The sequence below is a fragment of the Camelus ferus genome, chromosome 15 (genome assembly GCF_009834535.1).
Source record: "Camelus ferus isolate YT-003-E chromosome 15, BCGSAC_Cfer_1.0, whole genome shotgun sequence".
Classification (NCBI taxonomy): domain Eukaryota; kingdom Metazoa; phylum Chordata; class Mammalia; order Artiodactyla; family Camelidae; genus Camelus; species Camelus ferus.
Window position 1 is genome coordinate 17,192,741 of NC_045710.1, and position 26,289 is coordinate 17,219,029.

General features: G+C 50.6%; 1 protein-coding gene across 5 annotated transcripts in view; it reads left to right on the forward strand.

The window, feature by feature from the left end:
* Nucleotides 1-25,989, forward strand: part of EFR3B (EFR3 homolog B) — an 80,755-nt gene extending 54,766 nt beyond the window's left edge. For 2 of the 5 annotated variants that reach the window (XM_032497148.1, XM_032497147.1), the window contains exons 5-23: nt 112-233; nt 4,761-4,910; nt 6,003-6,137; nt 6,586-6,664; nt 7,415-7,550; nt 7,842-8,003; nt 8,748-8,859; nt 9,251-9,302; nt 11,427-11,599; nt 12,110-12,185; nt 12,754-12,915; nt 13,521-13,652; nt 15,048-15,115; nt 15,984-16,111; nt 16,873-16,964; nt 19,419-19,467; nt 20,508-20,614; nt 21,909-21,958; nt 22,413-25,989. In XM_032497148.1, the coding sequence (XP_032353039.1) occupies nt 112-233; nt 4,761-4,910; nt 6,003-6,137; nt 6,586-6,664; nt 7,415-7,550; nt 7,842-8,003; nt 8,748-8,859; nt 9,251-9,302; nt 11,427-11,599; nt 12,110-12,185; nt 12,754-12,915; nt 13,521-13,652; nt 15,048-15,115; nt 15,984-16,111; nt 16,873-16,964; nt 19,419-19,467; nt 20,508-20,614; nt 21,909-21,958; nt 22,413-22,518 (2,091 nt within the window). In that variant the 3' untranslated portion in view covers nt 22,519-25,989. The remainder of the gene's footprint in view (nt 1-111; nt 234-4,760; nt 4,911-6,002; nt 6,138-6,585; nt 6,665-7,414; nt 7,551-7,841; nt 8,004-8,747; nt 8,860-9,250; nt 9,303-11,426; nt 11,600-12,109; nt 12,186-12,753; nt 12,916-13,520; nt 13,653-15,047; nt 15,116-15,983; nt 16,112-16,872; nt 16,965-19,418; nt 19,468-20,507; nt 20,615-21,908; nt 21,959-22,412) is intronic. The other 3 variants (XM_032497145.1, XM_032497146.1, XM_032497149.1) reach the window with 3 other exon arrangements.
* The last annotated feature ends 300 nt before the right edge of the window (nt 25,990-26,289 follow it).

Consider the following 26,289-nt stretch of genomic DNA (forward strand, 5'->3'; position numbering starts at 1 on the left):
TCTTGTGGCTTTACTACGGCAAAGGATCTGGGAAGGCCAAGTCCCAGAGCGCAAAGGCGAGGGGCACGGTGGGTCACCTCTCAGTGCATTTCCCTCTCTCCTCCCACATAGTTTGTCAAGTTCGCCAACATCGAGGAGGACACCCCATCCTACCATCGGAGCTACGATTTCTTCGTGTCTCGCTTCAGTGAAATGTGCCACTCCAGCCATGAGGACTTGGAGATCAAGACTAAGTGAGTATAAGGCAAGGCGGGGAGGCTGTGCCTCTAATGACAGAAGCATCAGTGGGTCCTGCAGGGCTCCCAGTCTGGATTGCGTGTCTGATGTCACTGGTGTTTGCCTCCGCTCTGACGTTGCGGTGGGGAAAGAGTACCTAGCGGGACTTCGGTGAGTGCATAGGCAGAGCTGGGTGCCCAGCATGTGCTTTCTAAAGGGACCGCCTCTAGGGACAGAAAACAGGGTGAGATATAGGATAATGGTCTGCTGAGCCAGGGACAGCACACACATGTGCACCCACCCAAGCTCTCTTGTTCAGAAATTCATGCATTTATACACCCTAGAAACACTCCCACTCACCACTCTCCATCAAACTATACACCCACAAATAAAAAGCCAAAGATCTCACATTTGCCGATCCCCGCTGCCTTCCTGACTTCATCTCCTCCCCTCTCTCCCCTGCTCATTCCCCTTCAGCTACACAGGCCTTCTTGCTGTCTTGGAAGCACATGGGAACATTCCTGCCACAGGGCCTTTGCACAATCTGCACCTGTGCCTGGAATGCTTCCTCTGTGGATCGGTACTGCTCACTCCTTCACCTCCTTCAGGCTTTTGCTCAAATGTCCCCTTGTCAACAGTGCCATCCCCTGAACATCCCCACACACCCCCTCGCCTTCTCCCTCACCCTGCTCTGTTTCATTTCCCCATAGCATGTATCCCCTTCAAACATGTTTCATAATTTACTTATGTTTCTCATTCATCGTCCGTCTTTCCTCACTTAGAATGTAAGCTCTGTGAGGGCAGGAATTGTTGTTTTGTTCACTGATGCATCCCAAGTGCTACAACATTTCCTGGAGAGCAGCAGGCTCTCAATAAATACTTGTTGAGTAAGTGAATGATGCCATGAATGCTTTTCAGATAAACATCTTGAATTACAAGAACACACGTTTACACACACATAGTATTCACACTTGTAAAAAATACTTAACTCACAGAAATACACTCATTGACATAGAAATAAAAGCCCTCAAATATAATCACAAAGAAATCCACACAAATAAAACACAACCATTGCATCAGGCTGGTGAAGCAGTAAAGCGGTGTTTTGTGTCAAGCATCGTCCTTAGAACTATAAGGTGCAAAGGATGAGAAGTAAACTCCTGCCTACAGAGAGTGCATTAGCCCCCTGGGGAGGCGATGTGAAACCAGAGAATGTGATCAGAGGGAGAGGAGAAGGAAGGAGGCAGAAGGGCTGAGCTGTCCTTATCAACTAAAGCTGCAGGAGTCAGAGAAGGAAGGGGCTGGGGGCTGAGGCTGGGGGCCCAGCGTGCCCACAGGAGGCCAGCTGTCCAAGGGTTTGTTCTGGAGCTCATCCGACGGCTCCTTCCTGCATCACGTCAGCACCTTGTGGGGGCCCGAGTGCCACATGATGTACAACAGCAGGGTCGGGTGCTTGCTGGCCGCAGATGATGGTCTACATTGGAGGAACAGGAAGTGAACCGTTCCATCCCCCTGGTTGCTGGTTCCCAAAGCTTCCAAGCCAATGAATGGCTCAGGGCAGGACCCCACATGACTGATGGGAGATGTCCTGGCCTCCCCAGTCTCCCCTTTCTTGAACGAGTCAGGGGTCCCCTGGGGCTATGCTGCTGCAGTGCCTCTGATGAGGCCAGTGTGGGTCGTGGGAGAAAGGAGCCCCTTATCTTCCCCTAGTGTTGGTTCCCTCAGCAGCAGCCTCACTCCAGATGGCTATGAAGAGGCCGAGGAGGGGCTGGAGAAGGTGGCAGAAGGGTCCAGGAAGCAGGTGATGGGGAAGGTGCAGGACTGTAACCAGGTGTGGCTGTAATGGGTGCTGACCATGCAGGTGGTGCCACGCTTTTGGGAGGGGACACTCCTCATGCCACTCTACAGACACACACACACACTCTCACACACTCTCACATATATACACAATTGCACACACACACACATATACAATCCATACAAACCACACACCAGTACAATGACATGCACAACCACACACATGCACACAATCACATACACTCTCACACACACACACACAGATACACACGCACAATCCACGGTAGGAGGGGAGAAGGCTCAGAAGCAAACACGGTCACACTGTCCTGACAGCATGGAGAGTGGACTGAAGGCCAAGAGAAGGGTGCTGAGGCTTGCTTCTGGCAACAAGGCAGTGCCAACAGCACCCACAGGGTGGCCCCTGCCGCCCATGAAAGGAAGGCGGCTGAGTGGGAGGAGTTTTGCATCAGGCTTCTCTTGTGGTCTCTTTTCCATACCCTCGCTGTACCGCTTCTCCCTGAGCGCCGCCACCCCCCCTACCCCCGCCCTGTCCATTCACAGCCTTTGCAGAACCCAGAGCTCCTTTCCAAGGACTACCCTTGGGTCTTGTAAATAGGTGTGTGCGGGGTGTGTGTGTGTGTGTGGTCCCCTTGGGTTCAGTGACTCCCCAGGTCCCTTGCATATGGGCAGGCCCCCACTGAGCTCATTCCAAGGAGCAGTAAGAGGCTTCTTCTCCCCCAGGCCTGATCTTCCAAATTTATTTTGAAAGGGTCCGGTCAGCTCTGGGCGTCATGGAATGAAATGTTTAACCAGGAAGGGGTTATATGTAGAAGGGTTTCTGGGGAGATGGAAAGAGAGAGGAAAAATTAATTCACAGCCACACATATGGAAGCCCTGGGTAGAAAGTTTTCCACTCCCCGGGCTTGGTTTCCTGCCAGCCAGGCTCTCTTGGGTGGAATGTATGAGTCCAGCACGTTTGGGATTGATTTCAACAGAGCACTAGGGAACACCTTTTAACCTGGAGCCAAGAATAGTTAGCAGAATTGTTTTCCAGTTACTTTGTTCTCAAGTCTGGACAGCCCCAGGCTCTGGGTGTTGACTGGGGGTCAAGATCAAAGTAGCGGAGTGTTTGCCCAGGGAATCCTTGTTCTTTGCCAGCAGCCCTAACTGGTCCTGGGCCAGGGGATCTTGGTGCCTTAGGCACCTCCCAGCACCCAGTCATGGTCGCTGGGGAAAGCCCAGAGTAGCCCTGGTAACGGCACTGAAAACTGAAGCTGAAAAGACAAATGGCAATGAAATATTTAGAAAAACAGCTCAACTCCAATAATCATCAAAAGGGGGTCGAGGAGGGTATAGCTCAGTGGTAGAGCAGGAGCTTAGCATGCATGAGGTCATGGGTTCGATCCCCAGTACTTTCATTAAATAAAAAACAAACAAACAAACAAACAAACCGAATTATCTCCCCCCACAAAAAAAGTTGGGGAGGAAAATAACTCAGTGGTAGAGAGCATGCTTAGCATGCATGGGGTCCTGGGTTCAATCCCCAGTACCTCCATTAAAAAAAACAAACAATAATCATCAAAAGGATATGAACTGAAATAGCTCCAAGATGTGAGGATTTTTCTGAGCCACAAAATTAGAGCAGATGTTTAAAATAAGATCCCCAGTGCTGAGGCGGGAACAGTGAGGATGGCGGTCTCCTGCGGCTTGTGCATTGGGGGTGGGGAGAGGAATCAGGGAATATTGGGAGCTTTTCATTTCTTACCTTTTGATTCATGGCAATGATCTGAAATGTAGTAAAGCACTTTGTACAGTGATGTCCATCGTAGCACTATTCCAGAAGCAAAAATTTTAGAAATGACTTAAATGCCCAATAGGAGAGTAGTTTAGAAAGTTTATCTGACAGTGTATCAGGCAACTATTCAACATGTTTGTGAGTTAATGTTGTGGAAAAATGCTTGTGATAGAATGCTATGGGGGGGGGGAATTATGTATGCAATAGGTTCTTAATTCTGTTATATATTATATAAAAGAAAGACACCAAAATGCCATAATTATCTTCGAGTGGTGGTGGCAGGGGTAAATCGTCTTTACACTTCTCTATAATTAGCATGTATTGTTTTATAATTAGATTTTAAAAAGGAACTTCAGACTAAAATAAATAGCCAGTAAAAAGGGCCCCCTCCTGCAAGGGCCATGCTGACTTGGTGAGTGCAGTGAGGACTGGGGGTGTGTAAAAGGGGTCCCCTCTGTGCTGTTACTCATTTCCCCTCTGGTTTCTCAACCGGCTTAGTCCCAGCTGAGACCCCCTTGTGCCTGAGAGCCTGAGCTCTGTGCCTCCCCCTCCTGCCACCCTCCCCCTCTAAGCTGCTCACAGCCCTAGATTCTGCCTCGTCAGTTCTTGGCAGCACTTTGGGCTCTTAAACCTTGGGCTCAGGCTGGAGAAAACCCAGCTGGGTACTAAAGAGTCTGGCACCCTGGGGATGAAGCCTGGGTGATACAGGCAAGGGCAGTCTGGGAACTTCCGAGACGACCAGAAGGCACAGCCTTCAGGCTCATGTTCACCAGCACAAGAAGCTGACCAGCCAGGAGGCCAAGTCACACGAAGAGGAGAAGCTGGGCTCGGTTCTGCCTCTTGATGGCTGAATGCATCCCTACTCCCCATGCTGTGCGCCTCTTCTTATCACTGGAGCTGGACTTGTCAGGGCTTGGGGACTTTTGGCCCCATGTCTCCCTTTTCCCTACAGAATCCGAATGTCGGGCATCAAAGGTCTACAAGGGGTGGTAAGAAAGACAGTGAATGACGAATTGCAGGCCAATATCTGGGACCCACAGCACATGGACAAGATCGTCCCATCACTGCTTTTCAATCTGCAACACGTGGAGGAGGCTGAGAGGTAAGCAGGTGAGGGAGGAGCTTGTACAGTGGCTGCGTGCAGCCCCCCTGGGTGCTTGGCAACCACGCGGCTGGGGCTGGTTGGTGAACCCAGCTCAGAGGCCAGGGATCCCAGTTTTTGTGACTTGTTCTACAGTGAGTCCAAAGCTGGTTCCCTAGGAGCCTTGGATCTGGTGTTCTACCAGCCACTGTACCTTCCTAAGGTCTGTATTCCTGAAGGTGCGGGGCTCCCTGGGGTAAGAACCAAGAGTCGGGTCTCCTGGGTCTTCTAGAGGAAGCAGCAGGCCAAGGAGGTTTTTAATGCCTTTCATGGTTCCAGTTGCTGATGAGGACCCTTCCTTTCTTCCGCCTCACTTCCTAATGGTGTTTCAGGGCCTTCAACATGCCTGCTTGGCCAGCCTGTGGCCACTCAAAAGATGCACTGGTTTCCCTACTTTCAGTTGAGCCAGTGCTGCTACAGACGGTGGGAAAGTTAGTGTGCCCTCTGGTGGTTGTTCCTGGAATAGCATATCCTCGGAGGTCTAGAGCGGTCTCAGGATGAGGAATCCTGGGGCTCCTTCTGTCCAGATCTGGGCTCACCTCCTGTGACTTGAGTGCCACTGAGTCACACTTCAGCCAACCCCCATGCCTTCCTTTTTCCCTCTCACTCTCTCCGCTTCTTCCTTTCTCCCCCTTTCTTTTGTTTTCTCCGACTATCTGCCTCCATCTCTTCTGATCTCATCTCTCTTTCTTTCCAAAGCCTTGGGGGCATGGAGACACTCTCGGTCTGTGCCCCGCCCCAACCCAGGCCCATGGAGCTCAGGGTAGCTATCTTTCCCACAGAAGCACATCAGGCCTATCCCTAAGGATTTCCATAAAAAGAACTTTATCCTGCCTCCCACAATCTTCCTCCTCTCTGGGCTTCCTTACCCCATTTAACTTCAGACAGCATAGACTGCTCCCCCGTCCCCATGACTGAGTGCAGCCTACATCAAATTCCGGCTTGTCCTACTGTGACCATTTGCATGAGTGAAGCACAGAAACCCAGGCCTGCACAAAGCTGCCTCCCAGCTCTGCATTCCCTCTTTCACCTGTGTGCTGTGTGTTCCCACAGCCGGTCCCCTTCACCCCTCCAAGCACCAGAGAAGGAAAAGGAGAACCCGGCAGAACTGGCTGAGAGGTGCCTGCGGGAACTGCTGGGCCGGGCGGCCTTTGGCAACATCAAAAATGCCATCAAGCCTGTTCTCATGTGAGTGCCCCACCACCACCAGCCTTCAGCTTTGAACTGTTTCGGGTCTGGAACCTCCTTGGGGAGGAGGTGTTATGGTTGTGGTGCTGTGGCCAAGTTGGTCCCTTCTCTGTGCCTGTGTGCCCTGCATTGTGGCATCAAAAGCTACCACATGGTGGCCCAGTGCAGTCTTGGGGAGAGAAGTGGGCAGAAGAGCCCCTGAGGCTGAAGGAAGGTACCTGACTTCATTCCTGGGTCCACAGCTACGGAACCCTCCAACTCTGGGGCTGGGAGGGCTCTGGGGTCCCTCATGCTTCCCTTCTCTCACCTACCCCTGAAAGCCCTTGCTATGCCCCTGGGAGCTTTGAGAGGGGCCTGATGTCTCAGGAGGTGTCATTCTCCCACCAAACTTCTCCTCCCTAACATCACTTGCATTGCATAGTCACTCCCCATATCTTCTTCCTCACAGCCATCTGGATAACCATTCTCTTTGGGAACCCAAGGTGTTCGCCATCCGTTGCTTTAAAATCATCATGTACTCAATTCAGGTACGGTGGCTCCCCTGGTCCCCCTGGCCAAGGGCACCTCTGGGAGCGGGATGGTGCATAGCTGGAGAAAGCCAGCTGTCCTCTGTGGCTCCTAAGCCCCTAGTTTTCCAAAACGGCGCTGCCTAACCTAGCTGTGGAGAAGGACCAGTTTAGTTTTTAGTTCTAATACGTCACAGATCCATACTTTATAAAACACAATTACAAAGAACTCCTAGGAAAAGTAAATGAAAAACTCACACAAAATACAAGCCCATAGACCATAACTGGCTGCCATGGCTTTGTCAGATAGCTTACTAAACACTTACTCTCAATTTCTGCAGTTAGCTCAATGTAAACAGGCTCAGACAGATCTTGAATTGGCAGCAGACCACAGGCCACCCTTTGAGCAGCACTGGACTAAGCCACGTGGCCTCTCGTGGCCCTTACCAATAAAACCTGGGACCCGGGAAAAATGAGAAGGAAGACAGTATTTTAAAATTGACTTTTGATCCATTTGAAGTGAAAGGGCCCAAGAGAAAAGTGGAAATCCAGGTCTTCACTAGGATTTGACTCAACTTCTTGTTGGACCAAGGTTGGGGGAAGGACTCAGGAAAAGAAACCAGGGTATCTGGGCCTCTTCCAATGCCTACATACTAGCTTTGGGACCTGCCTTTTGTCCACCCTGCTCTGGGTCCCCGTCGAGGGCGGCCCTGGCTCAGAGGGCCATGTGGAGGTTGCTGTTTGGGGACCAGCACATCTTCCTCCCCCCAGCCGCAGCACTCCCACCTGGTTATCCAGCAGCTCCTGAGCCACCTGGATGCCAACAGCCGCAGTGCGGCCACGGTGCGGGCTGGCATCGTGGAGGTCCTGTCGGAAGCCGCCGTCATCGCCGCCACCGGCTCTGTGGGTAAGAGGGGTCCTCAGTGAAGGAGTGGGGGCTGGGGACACCCCCCCCCCACCAAGGACAAAGAATTGCCCTTAGTAGTAGGCTGCCTCCCCTTCCAGAAAAGGGCAAGGCACCATAGGGAGGGGTCAGAGCCGGTTTTCCTCAAGAGGAGATATCATCCAGGGAAGGTCGACAGGCAGAGGAAGACCCTGGCTAGAAGTGGGCCCAGGCTTGCCGGGTAATACAGGGCAGGGGAGAATGAGCGAGGGGTGCCAGCCCGGGGTTTCGGGTCTCCCACCCCGCTGCGCTCAGGACCCACAGTGCTGGAGATGTTCAACACTCTGCTGAGGCAGCTGCGGCTCAGCATCGACTACGCCCTGACCGGGAGCTACGATGGGGCGATCAGCCTAGGCACCAAGATCATCAAGGAGCACGAAGAGCGCATGTTCCAGGAGGCAGTCATCAAGACCATAGGTGGATCCTGGGGAGGGGTGGGGCCTGGGCGAGGGGCGGGGCCCAGGCGGGGCGGGGGCGGGGCCCTGGCCTGGACCCGCGGAGGATGGGACAGAGGGGCGGCAGGGCCGCGTAGGATTGTCATCCACTCACATTGTGTTACTCACGAACACTGCGGAAAATAGAGTTAATCCGCTGTGCGCACAGCGTACAGAGTGGCCTGGGCCTGACTTGAGTGAGTGCACAGAACAATCTCCCTGGGTTTCTCAGCCTGGACTTCAGATCAGAGGCTAAGAGAGGCGAACTCTTCCTGCACCCCAGTCCCTATTAGGCCTGCCTGATGCTTCCACAGTGGAGTAATTGGAGGGGAGGTGGGAGTGAGGAAGAGAAAAAGAAGAGAATAGGAAAGGGAGAAGGCCGTGGATAAGCACGTGGATGTGGAAGAGGGCTGTAAAGCCCACGCGTGCACGTAAGGGCCCATCACTTTCAGATCCTTCCTGTCCTTGTGTCACTGGAGCTTCCCCTCTCCATCCCGGAGACCTTAACCAGTCTCAGAAATAACAAGTGAAGGAACGGGAGCCGGGAAGAGTCCTCTGCAGTTACCTAGGTGTCTCCCTCTGAGTCTTAATCGTCTCTCTAGAGAAGCAGCCTGCACTCTTTGCAGTAGTTTGTTCAGCTGAAAGGCTGAGCTGAGACCCCGGCAGCTGGCGGCCTTACCTGGGCCAACCCTCTCCTCCCTTCCCTCTGCCCTCCCTGCTCCCCCAGGCTCCTTTGCCAGCACGTTGCCCACGTACCAGCGCTCCGAGGTGATCCTCTTCATCATGAGCAAGGTCCCGCTGCCTTCCCTGCATCACCCCGTGGAGACGGGGAGGACAGGGTGAGTCTACCACACTTTTCTCCCTCTTCCTCTCCCAGCCTAGATTCCACCCCAGACTCCCCTTTGCACATTTTCCAGCTCTCTCCTTTCTGCACCTCAACTTTCCTGGTGCTGCCCTCACTGTCTTCTCTCATTCTACTCTCAGATCCCTCAGCAGGCTTTCGTGGGCCTTTGGATCCCACAACAGTTCCTCAGGCTGTCCCGCCAATAAGGAGGGGAGCCAGTAATTCCCTAGTCTGCATCCTGGCTCTGGAGGTCACTGTCCAGGGTAATCCAACAAGATAAGCCTCATAGAGAATCTAATCACGAGAGAGAACTGGGCAGGCAAGTGTGGGGTGTTCACTCACCCATAATCACCATCCTGGTGAGTATTTGTGTCTCTGGTCTATAGGGAGAACAGAAACCGGCTGACCCAGATTATGCTGCTGAAATCCCTCCTTCAGGTGAGCCTCCTGTCCCCATTCCTGCTCTGCCTCTGCAGGAGGCAGCTCCTTCCAAGGGACCAAGAGAAGGCTACCACATACAGTTGCTGCAGGTGGCACACTGCACAAATATGCCCAGCCAAAGGGGTGAGTGGGGGCTGAAATCCAACCTGTGTTCCACTCACTAGCCAGGCTGGGTACTCACAGGGCTGGATTATCCAAAACAGGCAGGACACCTCTTTCTAACTTTCACAGAGGTACCTTCTCAGCTACTGATGGCCTTGTCACCCAAATGTTATCTCTGTATTGAGATGGAATCTATTGGTTCTTGCCCCTTTTCCCTCCAAGGACCTCCCCAGGTCCCTTCCACCTGTTTCTCCCTTGGCACCTGTGCCCACCTCAGTCTCCCAGCTACCATCTTTCCCTTTATTAGTATTTTTAATTTAATTTTTTTTATTGAAGCATAGTTGGCTTACAATATTGTATTAATTTCTGGTGTACAGCATAGTGATTCAGTTATACATATATCCTTTATTAGTTTTTTTACATTAATCTTCTTATTTTATTTTGGGTGGAGGTAATTAGGTTTTTATTTATTTTTAATGGAGGTGCTGGGGACTGAATCCAGGACCTTGTGCATGCTAGGCACGTGCTCTACCACTGAGCTATATACCCTCCCCCCTTACATTCATCTTCTTTCCTTCTTTGCAGCCATCAATGGAGCCTAGATTTACTGTTCTCAAATGCTATTCATATAACCAACTTATTTAATATATGGATTCTCTAGAGATTTTGCACTGTCAGGGTGAGGTCCTAGAATGTGTCTTTGTAACAAGCTCCCCAGGTGTTCTTAGGCACAGCCTTGGCCTAAACTCTGGATATCTCCCAACTGTTATTCTCATAGTTGCTCCACCTCTCCTCACCTATCATAAATACAACCAAGAAGAATTTTCTAGAAATGCTGTCCCCCACATGCTGCTCCTTGTTAAAGAGTAAGTCTCAGGTTCTAACTGATGTGCATTCAGATTTCAAACTTCTCAGACTGAATTTGAAGGTCCCCAGTCACTTTTCCCTCCTTGGACTCCCCTACATCACGCCTAGCCCGTCTCTGCTCTAACCATGCCACTCTGACCGCCCCCTCTTTCCCTCATGCCTTCCCTTCCCTCTATTCCCTCTACCCAGCCCCACTGTTCACATCACTCTATTTTTTTTTTTTAGTGGAAGTACTGGGGATTGAACCCAGGACCTCATGCATGCTAAGCATGCGCTCTACCACTGAGCTGCTCCCACCGCTCAGCATCACTTTATTTTTATAAAGGCTCTTTGTGCTCACATATCTGGTTACCTTGTGGGTCTATGTACTCCTACCATTTCTTTGCTGAGTTTGCCCTCATTAATTTGTGCCCAGCATGTCACCAACGTGACAGTTTGCAGCACACACACACATACGTCCCCCTTCAGTGAACATTGATGTTTACTCTTGATGCCACTAGGCTTTACTAGAGCCTCAGCGGCCTGTTAGATCATCAAAGGCATTGTTTTGCAATATGGACTTAACAGTAAATATTTTTTGCTGCTTTTGACTGCTTTGACAACATCATGGATGAAGTGTCTGTGCCAACTGGCTTTAATTAGAAGCCCCGCATCATGGCCAGGCTGGAAGAGGTGTAAGCAAGTGCTGTGTGCGTGCTTTGGCTGTTGCCTTGTGCGTGGGTTCTGATTCCTTGGCCCAGCTATAAGTTCTCCCGCTGTCTCTCCATTTCTTTGTGACTGTCCGTGCTCCTAATGAGGCATGTTTGTGGTGAATATTCGTCAGTTGTGCCCTAATGGGCTGGAACATTAGGTTCTGAAGCTCCCTGGCCTCTGCCCGCCTCTTGTGCTCATCATTTGCTTGCTTTTAACAACGTAATGTTTCTGCATGCTGTCCCCCCCCCCCCCCAGGTCAGCTAAACTGAGCTGAGCAGGTTGCCTGGGTAGATGTTGGAGGGTTCAAAAAAGTTGCCTAAGGTGGAGGATGTGGGGAGCTGGGATGGGAGGTGTTTAGAGAGGATGGATGCTTCAGACCCAACTTCTGCTGGCTGCTCCTCCATCTCCTCGCTGCTGCCAAGAAGGTTCCTAAGCACACTCTCCTGGGCTCCCTTGCAGGTATCCACTGGTTTCCAGTGCAACAACATGATGTCAGCTCTGCCCAGCAACTTCCTTGACCGCCTTCTCTCCACCGCCCTCATGGAGGATGCAGAGATCCGTCTCTTCGTTCTAGAGATTCTCATCAGTTTCATTGATCGTCATGGCAACCGCCACAAGTTCTCTACCATCAGGTGAACTTGGAGTCTCCCCTCCAGCTGATGTGTGATGAGGGAGAAGACTCCTGTTAGGACCTCACACCTAGGTGGAAGGACAATTCAGATCTTCAGTGGGACCCACCAGGGAGCTGATCATGGATATGGACCCTGAGGCCCTGCAAGGGAAGGAGAGACTGGAAGGGCTATTCCACCTGGCGGGGAGGAAGCAGAGGGAGGGACTGGAAATTTGAGAGACACAGAGCAGGTACCAAAAGGAGCTCTCAGGTGGGGAGGAAAGAAGGGGATGCAGGATTATCAGTAGAGACTGGGGGAGGGGAGCTTAAAAGGAGGAAAGAGACGAAGGAGAGAGTAATCTGGATCAGTATTTAAGAAAAAGAGACAAGCACTTGAGAACTTGGGAGAAAGTGGAGATCAGGCTAAGAACCAGGGCTGGAGGAACACTGGGAGGCGTTGGAACAACCAATGCCACGTGATGCTCTAGCTGGCCTCATACAAGGGCTAAGGTGGCCTCTCGTCCCCTCGCAGTACCCTCAGTGACATCTCTGTCCTGAAGCTGAAAGTGGACAAGTGCTCCCGACAGGACACCATTTTCATGAAGAAGGTTAGCAAGTGTGACCTCAAGACATAGTAAACCCTGGGTGGGCCAGGCCCTATGGATCCCAGCCTTCCAGCCCCCAGATCACCCCAGACTAGGCCCCCAAAGCCTGCTTCCTCCTCTTTCTTTTTCTTTTTGTAGTGGAGGTACTGGGGATTGAACCCAGGACCTCGTGTGTGCTAGGCACACACTCCACCACTGAGCTATACTCTCCACACCGCCCTTTGACTATGCTTAGTCCAGACAACAAGCCGACCCCACTAGGGGATCAAGCTCCCGGGTCATATTTAGAGCCAGAGTGAGGACCACCCCTTGACTGTGTTCTCCTAAAACCAGATTTCAGCAGCAGCTCTTGTTGCTGGTTTCACTGGACCCGCCCTTCCCTAAACATGTCCTCCTGCATGTCCTGGCTTCTACCGCGGTCTGCTTTAAGGGCATCCTCTCCCTGAGGTGGAGGTGGGTTACACACAGCTGTGCCACTCCTTCCTAATAGGACTGATCTTCCTATTCTCGTGCCCCTCCTGTCCCCATCCCGCCCGCCATGGCCTTGCCCCCACTTTTGCCCCATCTCCAGCACTCCCAGCAGCTCTACAGACACATCTACCTGAGCTGTAAGGAGGAAACGAACATACAGAAGCACTACGAGGCGCTCTACGGCTTGCTGGCGCTCATCAGCATTGAGCTGGCCAACGAGGAGGTGGTGGTAGACCTCATCCGCCTAGTGCTGGCCGTTCAGGTGGGGTCCGGTGTGGGCAGGACATAGAGCTTGGGGTCAGGGGAGGGGACCTGTGTTGGCCAAGCACTACTGAGTGCCAGGTAGCCACCCCTTAACAGTTGTTTTGGAGCCCAGGAATGTCACACCCTGGTTGGCCATTCCTCCATAAAGACCACAAACCAGGGTCCTGTTTAGGGACCCACCGAAGAGTGCTTCATTCACGACTTTGCCTCATCTTCAGACTAAAGGAGACCCAGGAAATAGGGTCTTTTAAAAACATCCTTTCACCCCTAGTATTTCAGGTCTCTTGCAAGGTTCTGAATGAGACTCCGGGAATCACTGAGAGGGTACCTGTAAGCCCGGAGTGATCCCGAAACAAACTTGTTTGTCTAAAGATCATCTCGTTCCCAAACCTGGCTGTGCTTCGAATCGCCTTGAGCACTTATTTAAAATATGTATTTGGAGTTCTGTCCCCAAGCTTGGGGACCTGGAGACTCAACAAGCCCCCCTCATTGAGTCTTAGGGAGCCAGCATGGCGCTAGATAGGCCTTTAGACTTTCCAGGGTGCTGGGAATTGGGGTGCTGAGGGTGGGGCACCAGTATAGGTTTTCAATGTGTCGCCACAGGACGTGGCCCAGGTCAACGAAGAGAACTTGCCTGTTTACAACCGCTGTGCCCTCTATGCGTTGGGCGCCGCCTACCTGAACCTCATCAGCCAGCTCACAACCGTGCCTGCCTTCTGCCAGCACATCCATGAGGTTGGCTACCCAGAGAGCTCGGGGGGCCCTTGACTTGGGGTTTCCCCAGAACAGCTTTTCCTTAATTGCATGAGCCCTGTGCATGGTCTAGGCATGCGAACTAATGATAGTGAGAAAGAGCTGGCATCTCCTCCTATAGGAGATGACACAGCACAGGGCGGTATCCTGTACCCCTTCCCCACCTGCTACCTGCCCCCCTCTACTTCCTGCCCCTCTGTGCTTCCCCCGCTCCTGGAAGTGCATGTGCACACACCCTCAGGTCGTCTGGGACTAAAGCTACTTTTAAAAAAGATTTTGTTATGAAAGTTTTCAAATATCACAAAAGCTGCATGGGTAAAACAATAAACATCTGCACAGCTATCACACAGATTAAGCAGTTAGGAAGACTTTGCACATTTGCTTCATCTGTCTCCTTTTCTTTTGCTTTTCCTTTGCTGACATATGTTCAAACAAGCCTCAGCTATCATGTCATTTCACCCCTATATATATCAGTATTCGTGGCTAAAAAAACATGGACACCTTCCTACATAATTTCCATGTGATTTACATGCCTAATTAAATGATCAGTTATCCCTTGGTGTTGTTATCTTGTACCCAGTCTGCAATCAGATGTTCTTAGTTGTTGCAAAAAGACATCTTAAAACACACCAAACTATATATAAGTGGAATCATATAATGTGTAGGATTAATGTTAAAATACACCAGCAAAACAAAATAAAACTAAACAAGGAAGCCCAAGTCTCAGCTGGCCTGGCCTGGCCTCGGGTCACGGAGGAAGGTGAGATATCGCCCTGCCCGAGACCATCCTGAGCGAGGCAGGGAATCCCCGGTCGCTGGGCTGATACAGGAGGGCAGGACAGGCAATGCCCCGACATCCTCCTCATTAAAAGTAGTAGCATCGAGTCTTACTCACCTCCTGCACGAATTTGCATGCCAGCTGTCCTGCCACTTCTCACCATCTTAATAGCTGTCACCTTTCTTGTCAAAAATTTGCAAAGGATGTTGAGGGAAACTCAGCATGTCACTCTTCATCAGGATGTTTTGCAGCGCCCCTGGGTTTGGGGAACAGTGTGACCTATGCTCTCATTTTCGTGTTTCAACAAGAAAATAGAGCACAGGAGCAAGAAACAGAACTTTCTTGGGAGCTAAGACCTCTGCATGGGGAGGACCTTAACGCATGTGTGTCCCTGGGGACAGCTTGAGCAGGGTTTCTTAGGCTGCCCTGAGGGTCCCTGTTGGTCTGAGTTGCTCCCTCAGAAGCCCAGCTGTCGGTGCTCTGCCGGGAGTTTGTGGGAGGGAGGAAGCCCTTAGTGGGTGGGAGCTCCTTCATTTCCTGCTCCAAACTCCCTCTCCCTGCTGAACCCAGCTCTTCCTGTGACTCCTCCCAAACCTCAGGTGATAGAGACCAGGAAGAAAGAGGCTCCGTACATGCTCCCTGAGGACGTGTTTGTGGAGAGGCCCAGGTGAGGAGCACCCCGGGGACATGGTCAAAGGCACCCAAGGCAGCTGAGCAAGAAGGCGGGCAGTGGGAGGCCAGGGACTCAGGAGCAGTAAGTGGACCCTGCCTGTGGCCAGGACATCCTGGTTCCCCTTACATGACTGTAATCCATGCCTTAGGCCTTCCTGGCATGTTGTACCGTAGAGTATGGGATACATCCTCTGGGAACTTTGGCCAAGGCCATGGGAACACATCCTGGAGGAGTCCTTCCTGATAAGACACTGCCATCAATCCAAGTGGCCTTCTCAGACTGTATTCTGTGGGCCGGTATCATTTCGGCATCAGAGGAACTCAAGGAAAAGACACTCTGAAAAAAACAAAATATCCCACAAATCCCACAATAGGAAATGGCTTTATAAATTATGGCCCATCCACACCATTAACAACTGGTAGCCCATCCACAGTGTTCTGGAAGAATAGTCCATGTGAAATATTCACTATATAATAGGAGAAAAAAAAATAGATCCTGTAACAGGACTGTGAGGGACGGGGCTGTGTTTGTGTGTGTGCATCCGTGTGTGTGACTGAGCGATTCTGCACAAAATGTGAATGCAATTCTCCCTGGAAAGTGAGACTGTAAAGAGGGAGGGAAATAGCTCAGTGGTAGAACACATGCTTAGCATGCACGAGGTCCTGGGTTCAATCCTCAGTAAATCCATTAAAAAAGAAAGAAAGGAAAAAAGAAAGAAAGTCGGACTGTGGGTGATTTTTTTTCCTTTTGCTTCTCTGTCATTTTGTATAATGGACGTTACTTTTATAATAAAGAAAGTCATTAAGAAATCATTCTCACCACCCATGGTTCTCACTTGCTTCCTCCCTCCTTTGTCCTCCAGGCTGTCTCAAAACCTCGATGGAGTGGTGATTGAGTTTCTCTTCCGCCAGAGCAAGATCAGTGAAGTCCTGGGGGGCAGTGGTTACAATTCAGACAGGCTCTGCCTGCCCTACGTCCCTCAGCTGACAGGTATGAGCTCTGCTCGAGGACATCCAACCCTGCCTCTGGCTTTTCTTGGCCAGGCAAGGGCCTGAATGTCAGGGACTTGAGAGTCCTTCGGTCGTCTTCCATGGTACCTTGGATGTCATACAAGAGCTGAAAGATACAGTGCAAATCTATGGTGAGATCTTCTTGACTTCCCCACCACTCCTCCTCAGTGCAGGACCCTTTGGAGTAGCCAGCCCGTGGGGTAGCCTGGCCCATGCACGGGAGAGGCCCCACTGTGCCGGAAAGAGCACACGTGGGCTCTGGAATCAGAGACCCAGTTCTCTGCAACTGACTCCCTGAAAAATCTTAGATGAGTCCCTTGGCATCCCTTGAGTCTCAATTCCCTTGGCATCTCCTGAGTCTCAGTTCCCTTGACCGTAAAATAGGGATATTAACAGCACCTGCCCTAAAGGGTAGAGGCAAATGCACGTATAGATGCTACACAAATGACAGCCTCTGGTGCTGTCAGCAGATGGCATGTGTGCAAGTTGAGGTCATAAGCAGCTTTTTTGTGACCATCAATGATTTCAAAATCTTAGCCCCAAAGAGCAAAATTCACCACTCTAAGATGGGCAGAGAAAGGTGCTTCCATAAACCCCAGCTGTATCCTCAGTGTGTACTGAGCCCTCGGAGGACTGCAGACCAGGCAGAGGCAGAGGGGTTGGGAGATGGTGCTGGAGGCGTGATCCTGGCTCTCTCTCCAAGGGCCAGCAGCTCTAGCTTCTGGGTTTCTCGTTTCCCAGATGAGGATCGCTTATCCAAGAGGAAGAGCATTGGAGAAACCATTTCCCTGCAGGTGGAGGTGGAATCCAGGAACAGCCCAGAGAAGGAGGAGGTGAGTATCGCAGTAACAAGGGAGTCCTCAAGATGCATGATGCTTGGTTTTTTTTTGGGGGGGGGGTAATTATGTATTTAGTTACTGAATGGAGGTACTGGTGATGAACCCAGGACCTCATGCATGCTAGGCATGTGCTCCACCACTGAGCCGTACCGTCCCCTCTAATATGCTTGTTTTTAATGGTGACTCTGCCAATTAAGGGAATTGATGGAGATGTGGGGAAACTTAACAAGAAGTGAGGAGGATGCACATCTGGGTGGGACTGGGACTAGAACACTTTCGGGGTCCTTGGGTCCAGACAGCCTGGCACAGCCATGGAGAAGAGCCTGGACACCCAGTCTTGCCGCAAATGAGCCTGGAGCAAGAAGTCAGTTAGGTCAAGATCAAGCCTCCCTCTAAACGCCCTCAGCCATTCCCACAGCTCCTTGGTCTGGAACCTTCCCATGGAAAGAAGGAAGCTCAGACTCAAGCTAATTGGAGAAGTGAAATGAGGTTGAGCCAGGTGTCCTCCAAGGCCCTTCCAGCTCTGCAAGACTGGGAACCTCACATGTGTTAGGGTCACAGCTTGAGTTGGTTGTTGTCCACTCCATTGTTGTAATTCTCCCTTCCCAAGAATTGAGAGACCCTCAGGAATTGGTAAGTAAAGTGAAGCAGAAGGAGGAGGAGAAGTGCTTACCTGGGGACACAGCCACCTGCTCCCTCGTGGCCTCCTAGGTCCAACATGGGTTCCTTCCCCTTTTCGAGATTCGGCTTAGCCCAGGGCTAAAGCAGGGGTGTGGGGGTCTCCACCCTTCTGCTGTACTACACTTCTCTCCACTTCCAGCCCACCGTGCCCCATGCCCACCCCTCTGGAATCCCATGGTGGCTCCCTGTAGCCTCAAATGCTAATGCTAGGCTTATAGCAGGTGATTAATTAATGCTGGTTTGGTCAAATTCCAAACCCAACGCCTGGCATTCAGAGCCATTTATCAGGAATGCCCTACCATTTCACTTCCTCTCCCCCTCCTCTCTGGTGCACATCCACAGCCCCACGCTGGCTGGTCTGCTGTCTCCCCCATGTTCTCTCATCCATCTCCACGTGTTTGCTAGTATGGAATCTCATGTTGGAATCACCCTTCCTCTCCACCTCTGCTTTCGTGAATCGCCCATTCTTTAAAGCCCACCTTGTGGTCCATCTCCTTCATCAGCTTCTGTCTACCTGCCTTCATCCAGTGATCTATCTTCCTTTTTTTCTCTCATCACCACATGGTTACCTGTGAATATCTGATGTTGGTCAGTGCTGACAGTGGATGGATGGGTGGATGTACATACAGAAGATGAATCTTCAGAGTGAATGATGCTCAGTACAGCTCTCTCTTGCGTGTAATTCTTACAATAACAAATTTTACCATTTTAACTGAGTGACTAGCCAAGAATCCTACACATAGTGGGTGCTCACTTAGAATTTGTTGAATGACTGTCCCATACCTACACTTCTGTCCATTCCTGCTCAAGCAAGCATTTGTGGAATGCCAAGCTCAGTGAATTTTCCCAAAGTGAATATGCTCGTGTACTCACACCTGGATCAGGGACTAGGACGTTGCCTTGCCTCCTGCCTCTGCACCCCCTTCCCAAAGGCAGCCACTAGCTTGACTTATGTCACTTCTTGAAATTTGTATCAGTGAAATAATTCTCTGCTTGTCTGCTTCTTTCACTTAATATTACTTTTAAGTGATGGAATATGAGTAAATCACAGGTCTTACCTCAAGGAATTCATAGTCTAGTGGGAATTCCTGGAATTTAGTCCAAATTCCTTCACTAGTTTCAGTATCTGACCTAAGCAACACATCCATGGAGCACCCTTCTTTGGGTTTTATTATTTCCTACCTCCTTTTATGGGTTCTGCAGAGGACTGAGATCCTGTGACCCAGAGCTTGGACCAGCCTCAGTGTGTCTTACCTTTATTGAATACTTGGATCACCTTGGTGGATAATTTAAAATCAGAAGTCTTCAAAAATGTTAATCAGTTCTTGAAATTTTCATTTGAGATTATATTTGCTAACTACCTTCTGTTGCTTTGAATATTTTCTGTTACCTTCTCTAAAGTTTTGTTTGCATTACAGTGTCCCCGTCCCCACCCCCACCCCCCCACCGCCACCCCAGGGCTTAATGGGACCAGCTGGAGGGAGGGGAGAAGAAGAGGGCAGTGAGTTCTTTTAGGTGGGACTTGTGACTGATGGGGTCTCAGCCTCCCCAAGTCCACATCTCACTGCTCTCCTTCAACTGGAAGCTCTGTGACTGCTCGGGGAGATTCTGGAGACACTGGTGAGAATATGGGTGTCCCGAGGGAGTTTCTGCCCATCAGGACATCCTTCTGAGAAATGGAAGGACTGCCAGGTAACTAAGGAAGCCAAAGCTGCCTTCTTCCCGCCCCCATTCCACTTTTCTGAGCATTTCTTCCCCTCTCCTCAGCGAGTGCCTGCCGAGGAGATCACCTATGAGACGCTAAAGAAAGCCATTGGTAAGTGGGGGGCCCCCAAGGAGGGGAGGGCGGGGCTGGGTCCTGGGGAGGTGGGTGCGTGTGCAGCTCCCCATCTGCTGCCTCCAAGTAAGATTCAGCACAGACATGAGGGCAGAGGCTGGTGGCTTCCTCTAAACGCCTCACAGCTACCAAACCTGCAATTAAAAGTCCCCCTCTTCTCACAGGGGTCAGTTTTCTATCTCAGGAACCCTCTTTCTATTGATGGCTGCTGGTAAGAGCAGTCAGTTGAGGGTCCTGACCAGTCAGACAGGTAAAAAGCAATTTTATTTGGTATAAATACTTTGACAATTTTTTGGTGGCATGTGATACACAAAGAACAAGTTGACCAATGAAAGCTATTAAGAACAAACCATAGCAATATTTATTTAATAATGGCAATAGATTTTGAGATGCAGTATTACCTCATCTGGATTATTGGTCTGTGAAGTATCCTGAATTAGAGGATTTTTCTGATAACTGATGACAAATCATGCCTTCAAAATGTCAAGCCTTTTTTATTTCTGTCATCACTGATGGTACTCTTTCTGAACGTCCCCACTGCTCTGCCTCCTTAAGCTAGGCGCGATGAATGTATTTGATGCCCTCCCCCTCCCCCCGCCTTTTTTATTCATTTTGGATAAGAAGTAGAGTATGTAGAAGCCTTAAACTAAATGGCCTCAGACTGCTCTGCTGTAGGGGCTCTGTGCTGGCCTTTGTGGTCTGTCTGACTTTCCTATTGTTGATGTCCCTTTTCAAATTACCCTGAGTACTTCCTGTTCCAGGAACTCATGTTTGAGTCCCAGTGGCAGGGCAGCTACATGGGGCTTTAGCCTTGCCTAAGGGTCCACTTAACTAGTTTTCAAACTCATAGGCAAGGAAAGGGGCTGAACCTTCAGGCAGAATCGGGAAAGGGTCTGGCCTTCCCTGGGGCCAAGTGATGGCACCGCACCCTCCATGCCCCAAGCCCCTCATCAGCAGAGGGGAGAGCAGGGCTGCAATCGCAGACCACATCCATGGGTTGACCCGGGTCTCTGCCCCAGTGGACAGTGTAGCGGTCGAGGAGCAGGAGCGTGAACGGCGGCGACAGGTGGTGGAGAAGTTCCAGAAGGCACCCTTTGAGGAGATTGCAGCGCACTGCGGGGCCCGGGTAAGTGAAGCGTAACAGGGCCGATCCCGGGACCAGACACTGGATGTGGGTCCAGGCCAGGACTGAGTTTGTAGGAGATCTTGGTTGTCATCCAGAAATTAGAGTTTGATCCCCAAAATGCCCTGGCACTATATTGTTTCCCCCAGAACCAAAAGCTATCAGTCATACACCCCTCCAGACATCACAGTTTTCATATAAGGAAGTCCTGAACTCAGGATCTCCAGGGCCAAGCAGACAGATTATAATAATTATAATCGTCAGAGCAAGTTTACAGAAATAGCTCTCACTCTGCACCGGAGAGTCTTACATTTATCAGTTTATCTCCTTCTCGTGACAACTCTGCAAGGACGTTGCCATTAGGATCCTCAGATTCCCGAGTGACGGGAAGGGGCCGGGTCACAGGAAAGGTGGCCAGCATTTGCAAAAGGGCCCATTTTCAACGGGGCGACCCTGGTGGGTGGAATGGAACCTCTTGAAAAAGAGGTTTGAAAGAGAGAGTACCAGACAAGTAGAAAGAAGGACTGTGTCTGTAATTTCGGGAAGAGCACAAAATGATATGCCAGGATTGGTTAGTCCCAGTGTCCATCTTAGTAACAATGAAACGTAACTGTAAACGTCCAAAATCTACAAATAACTGATATTTTATTGTACTTTTTCCCCCTCAATAAAAGTACATGTAATTTTCTTTCCTGTTAAATGTTTCTAATATATATACTTCTCATATTTTATAGTAATTATATATAGTAATAGAATTATAATAATATATATATAAATACGTGTAAGTATAATATAGATTTTTCTGAGCCTACATTCTGGTAACGTTTTGTTCCATCTCGAGAGGTAGATGCTGCCTATTTCATGAGCTCAGAGTTGAGGCCCAGTTACTGAACACACACTCAGTCTCATTCTCTGCGCACATGGACTTATTTGGAGTCAGAAGAAACCAGAGAGCATCTTCCCTAACACACCAGCTTTGCACAGCTGCTCTGTGGGAGTTAAGGAGCTCTAAGCCTCCTGACCCCCTGCCCAGGGTCCTTCCAGAACTGTTGCTGAAGTCGTTCCTGGCGCTCCTGGCCTCTGTGCTGTCCCCAGCAGGCCTTTGCTGGGCAGCTTTGCCTGATCTGAACCCATTGCCAGGGTCCACAGAGAAGTGCTGGAAACGAGCTCCCACCAGTTTCTTTCCTAAAGCTCACTGCCCTGCACCTGCAGTGCATGCTCTGGACAGGTGGGCTTGGGAGTCAGCTGGCAGGGATGCGGGGAGACCCCAGCTCATGTTCCCTCTGTTTATGTCTAGGCATCACTGCTGCAGAGCAAACTCAATCAGATCTTTGAAATCACCATCCGGTAAGTGGCAGCCCTGGGCAAGGGAACCCCACCTCTGTGGCTCAGCATAGGGACTCCCCCCTTCCCCCAAGTCCTACTCTCGCACCTGTTTTCAGCCCTCCCTGACTTCAGCCTCTGTCTCCAGGGCTGGAGTTGTACCAACTCTCTCCAGAAAAGGAGACAGAGACTGAAGGGAGAAAGAGACAGTTCAGTGAACCCTGGAAAAGAGCTGGGAGTCCTTGTGTCCCAGGCTGGTACTTCACTTTCGAAAGCAACAGAGTCACTGTAGAAGCTGCAATGAAGCTTGATTTCAAGCTGTAGATTCTAGAACGGCTTGAAACCTGGGACCCCATGGGGTGACAAAGTCACTGGTCCCTATTCAAAGAGAAATCCCAATCAGCTGCTCTGTTGGTTGCATGGGAGGAACCCCAGAACCCCCTCCTCATGCCCTCTCCTCCATGTGTTTCTGCCCCAGGCCCCCACCAAGCCCTTCAGGAACCATCACTGCAGCCTACGGCCAGTCTCAGAACCACTCCATCCCTGTCTATGAGATGAAGTTTCCTGATCTGTGTGTATACTGAATTCCAAGACACAGGCTTCTCTGAGGGATGGGGTTAGAAGGAGGGGCTTGCCTTCACACCTACCCCTACAGCACGGAAATCTAACTGGGCTCTCAGAGAAAAGGCACTTCCCCAGCTGAGCAAGGCGGATCCCGTCTTGCCCCCTCTCAGCCTCCATGCTTCCTCTTTGTCTTCCCCGAGGGAGCTCCGGCTACCTGCTCCTCTGGGGCCAATAAGCATCTCACCTGTGCCCTTTGTCTCCTCCTTTGTGTCCGCCTGGGACTGAGAGTTGTGGGGGTCTCCAGAGAGAGGCTGAGATCCCAGGAAGCTCCTGCTTGTGTAGTAAGTGAAGGGCTTTCATGGGGGTGGACCTGGGTGGGGCACAGCTGCCAGTTCCCCAGGAGGGAACCAGATGGAGACACCGTTGTTCAAAGGAAGCCTTAGACTACAATAAAGAGGAAGCAAGGCTGGCTCCTCCTGTAAAGCGGCAGGGAGCCAGCCAGAAGAGGGGCCCTGATCTCCTTCAGAGCATCCCCTTCCTCCTTCCCCATTTGAGGATTCTAAAGCCCTTGACACTCTGGTGTCTCTTCCACTCTCCTGCTCACCCTACCGGTTGCTTCTCCATGATTCTATCATTAAGTAATATTGAGTTCTTATAGCAGGGGCTGGGGTAGAGACACCATGGGGGGCAACTAAGGGTAAATGAAGGGCCAGCAGCTCACTGATAGAGGGGGCTGCTCTCCACAGGCTGGGTGGCAGGACCAGGGAGCAGAAGCATGGTCCCCTCTCCTGTAGAGCAGTAGCAGGCAGAAGTGGGCACATCCACGGCCATCTGTAGCATCTCCCCTCCTCTGTACGGAGGGAGCTTGCTTGGCCCTCCCGTGGTTCTCTCTCTTCTGGATGTTCTTCTGAGTTGAGTTCTTTCTCTTTGATGCCTTTCTTCCTGAGGATCCCAATGTGTTTCTACAGCCTCTGGGGCTAGGGGAGGGCAGAACAATATAATTTGGTTCTAGACGACTCAAAAGGAGGAGGGACAGTGGGGGCTCTAGGCCTGCCTACATCACCTCCTCTAGAGGAGGCTCCCAGCCTGGCTGGGAGGATGGGAAGGGAGGTGAGTGGAGGGAGTAGCTCTTTGGGGCTCAAGGATATCAGAAGTCAACCTTTTAGATGTTTCATTCGGGGAAAGAAGGATCCAGCACCTAATACTGGAGTGATTTTTTCACTCCAGTCACAGAGTCTGGACGTCAGCACAGCTAGCAAAGCTGGAGGCCTGGGGAGAGGCAGTGTAGACCCCTTTGGGTTCTGAGTTTCTGTTTTCCCTGAGTGCCACCTGCACATCTGTGTGGGGCAGGAGCTAGTGCAGAGCTTGACGGCCAAGTTTGCTGTGTTCTCCGTCCCCCACTCTACCCGCTCCCAGTCCCTTCCCTCCCTCCGGGGCCTTTGTGCCTCCAGAGCCACCTCTGGCCCAGCCTCACCTGGGCCTCTGCCTGTGGCAGCACCTGTGACCCAAAATAGCCCTTTTCTTCTTTTCCAGTCAAAACTTCCCTTGACTTTCCTGAGCCAATATGACTCACAGTGAAGTGAGAATGGTCTCCTCCCTGGAGAATTTGCTTTTGAAAAGAGGGAGGGTGAGTAGATTTCTTGATCCAAAGGAACCCCTTTGTAGGGCACAACTTTACGCAGCATCGGGTAGGGTTGGAAGCAGGCTGTTTCTGCTACAGGGAGGGCAGTCTTCTCGGGACACCCTCGGGTCACACCCACATACGTGGCCCTGCACAGATGCACTGAGAGCCTGCTTATCAGGACAGAGAGGTGTATTTGCCCAAAGCAGGAGTATCTCAACATATGTACTTTCCCATTACATGTGCAATACATTTCTTGGGCAGGGGGGCTGTCTGACCCTCGTTCCTATAGTTTCCCCCCTTGGTCACTGCCTCTGTGCTGTGAGCCTGTGGCTTCTGGATGGGCTACACGATTGCAGGGCTTCTGCCCCCCCCCACGGCTTTGGCTCTGCTCTATGGCTTTTGGCTAATGCCAACTCAACTTTATAAGCATGAACTGAGATTTCTCTTTACCTTAATATCTGTTTATTAAGAAAGCAAATTTAAAATAACTAGAAACAAGCGTAAAGACCAATAACCTTTGGAAGAAACTTTACAGAAAATCTAAATCTTGAGCCACAAATATGTCTTTATTCACTGGATTGTCCTGTCTTTCTCCCCTACTTAGATTGGGTGAGAAACCCTGTTTCTCCCTCGTGTCTGTCTGACTTTAGGGTCCACCCCATGGCACCTGCAGCCTGAGCACTGCCCGAGGGCCCTGGTTCTGGGACTTGGAAGTCATTCCTGAAGCCTCTTGTTAGAGCCCGCACTAGAACCAGAGACCTCCAGGGCCACTCAGCTGTCTCTCCCTCATCCCCACCCGGGGACTAGAGGGAAGAAAAAGGTGCAGGATTCCCATTCTTCATACACTCCAGTGCTGTTTCCTCTGTGCCTGTCCAAAGCAGCTTTCTCTTTACATCACCACTCCCTAGCAAACATGTGCTTCTTTTGGAGACCTGGCCAAATTTTGAGTGCCCCTCTTCACAGTTTCAGTTTAAAGTTAAACTCAGTAGAATATGAGGTTGCCTAGTGACATGGAGTAGAATCTAGATTCTGGCCAAATATGCTTCAGAATCAGAAAGTTTAAGGTGAGCCTTAACTGGAACAGACAATTAAATGGTAAATTAAGCTGAAATCTAATTTTGTGCTGAAACAAGGCATCTTCCTTACATCTGGGGAGAAGGCTTAAAGCAGTGTGATACTTCTTCATTTCACGAGCCCTAGAAATCTTCTAGTTAAAGTACCCCTTATCCCAAATCTGGCCTATGTCTGAAGCTGGCAGAAGAATGGTCATGATGGGGCCTGCCAGCTGGGGAAGTGAGGAGGGGACACAGGCTTGTGGGAGGGGCTCTGTGGCCTGTTAGGGCCAGAAGGCAGTTTTCTGTGTTCTCCTTTAGCACCAGCCAGGTTGACCAGGTCTTTTCTCCTTCAGGGGACTTTGGGGTTTTAGCCCATCACCTTCCCCTTTTGGGCTCTTCCTCTGTGGCTGTTGGTTCTGGCCTATAGAGTGCAGAGTTGTAAATCCATAAATGCTGCAGCATTACACGGACATTGTAACATGTCCATGTCCATCCAGACCTTCACAACCTGGCTGAGGGTGTGTGTGCCCATGTGTGTGCATGTGTGTGTAATGTAGTTCATAGCTGACGATGTGTGTATATAATAGCTGATGTATTTATATGTGAGTGCAGATTTAGTGTCTGTGGCAGTTTTCTGTATTTTAAACTCATTGAATCAAATTAGTTTAATTTTAAGGAAGGGGAAGGAAGAGTGGGGGGAGGGTGGAGGAAGAAGGACTCTTAGCAAGATTATTCTTTAGGACTATTAGTCGTGGTTTCCCAATGAGCCGTCACAATGCCCTTTTCAAATAAATGTTAATGTTGTCACTCCACGGTTGTCTATTTGATTTCTTTAAAGTAAATGGTTTTTTGAGATGCGAACAGGATCTGAAAATATCGCCAGCATTAACCACTCCCACCTACCATTACTTGCCTCAAAAGGAAGGAGGGTAAAGGAGAGTGTGCTATCAAGATGTACACACAAGGCCCAGGATTCCCAAAAAGGGAGCATCCTCAGATGGGAAGGCCAGGGCCATTTCTTCATTAGTGACTAGAATCTAGTCCCATTGCGTGTAACCCACACTGGGGGGAGATTCTGGCTTTCTGGTTCCCCTTATACCAGGACTCCCCAG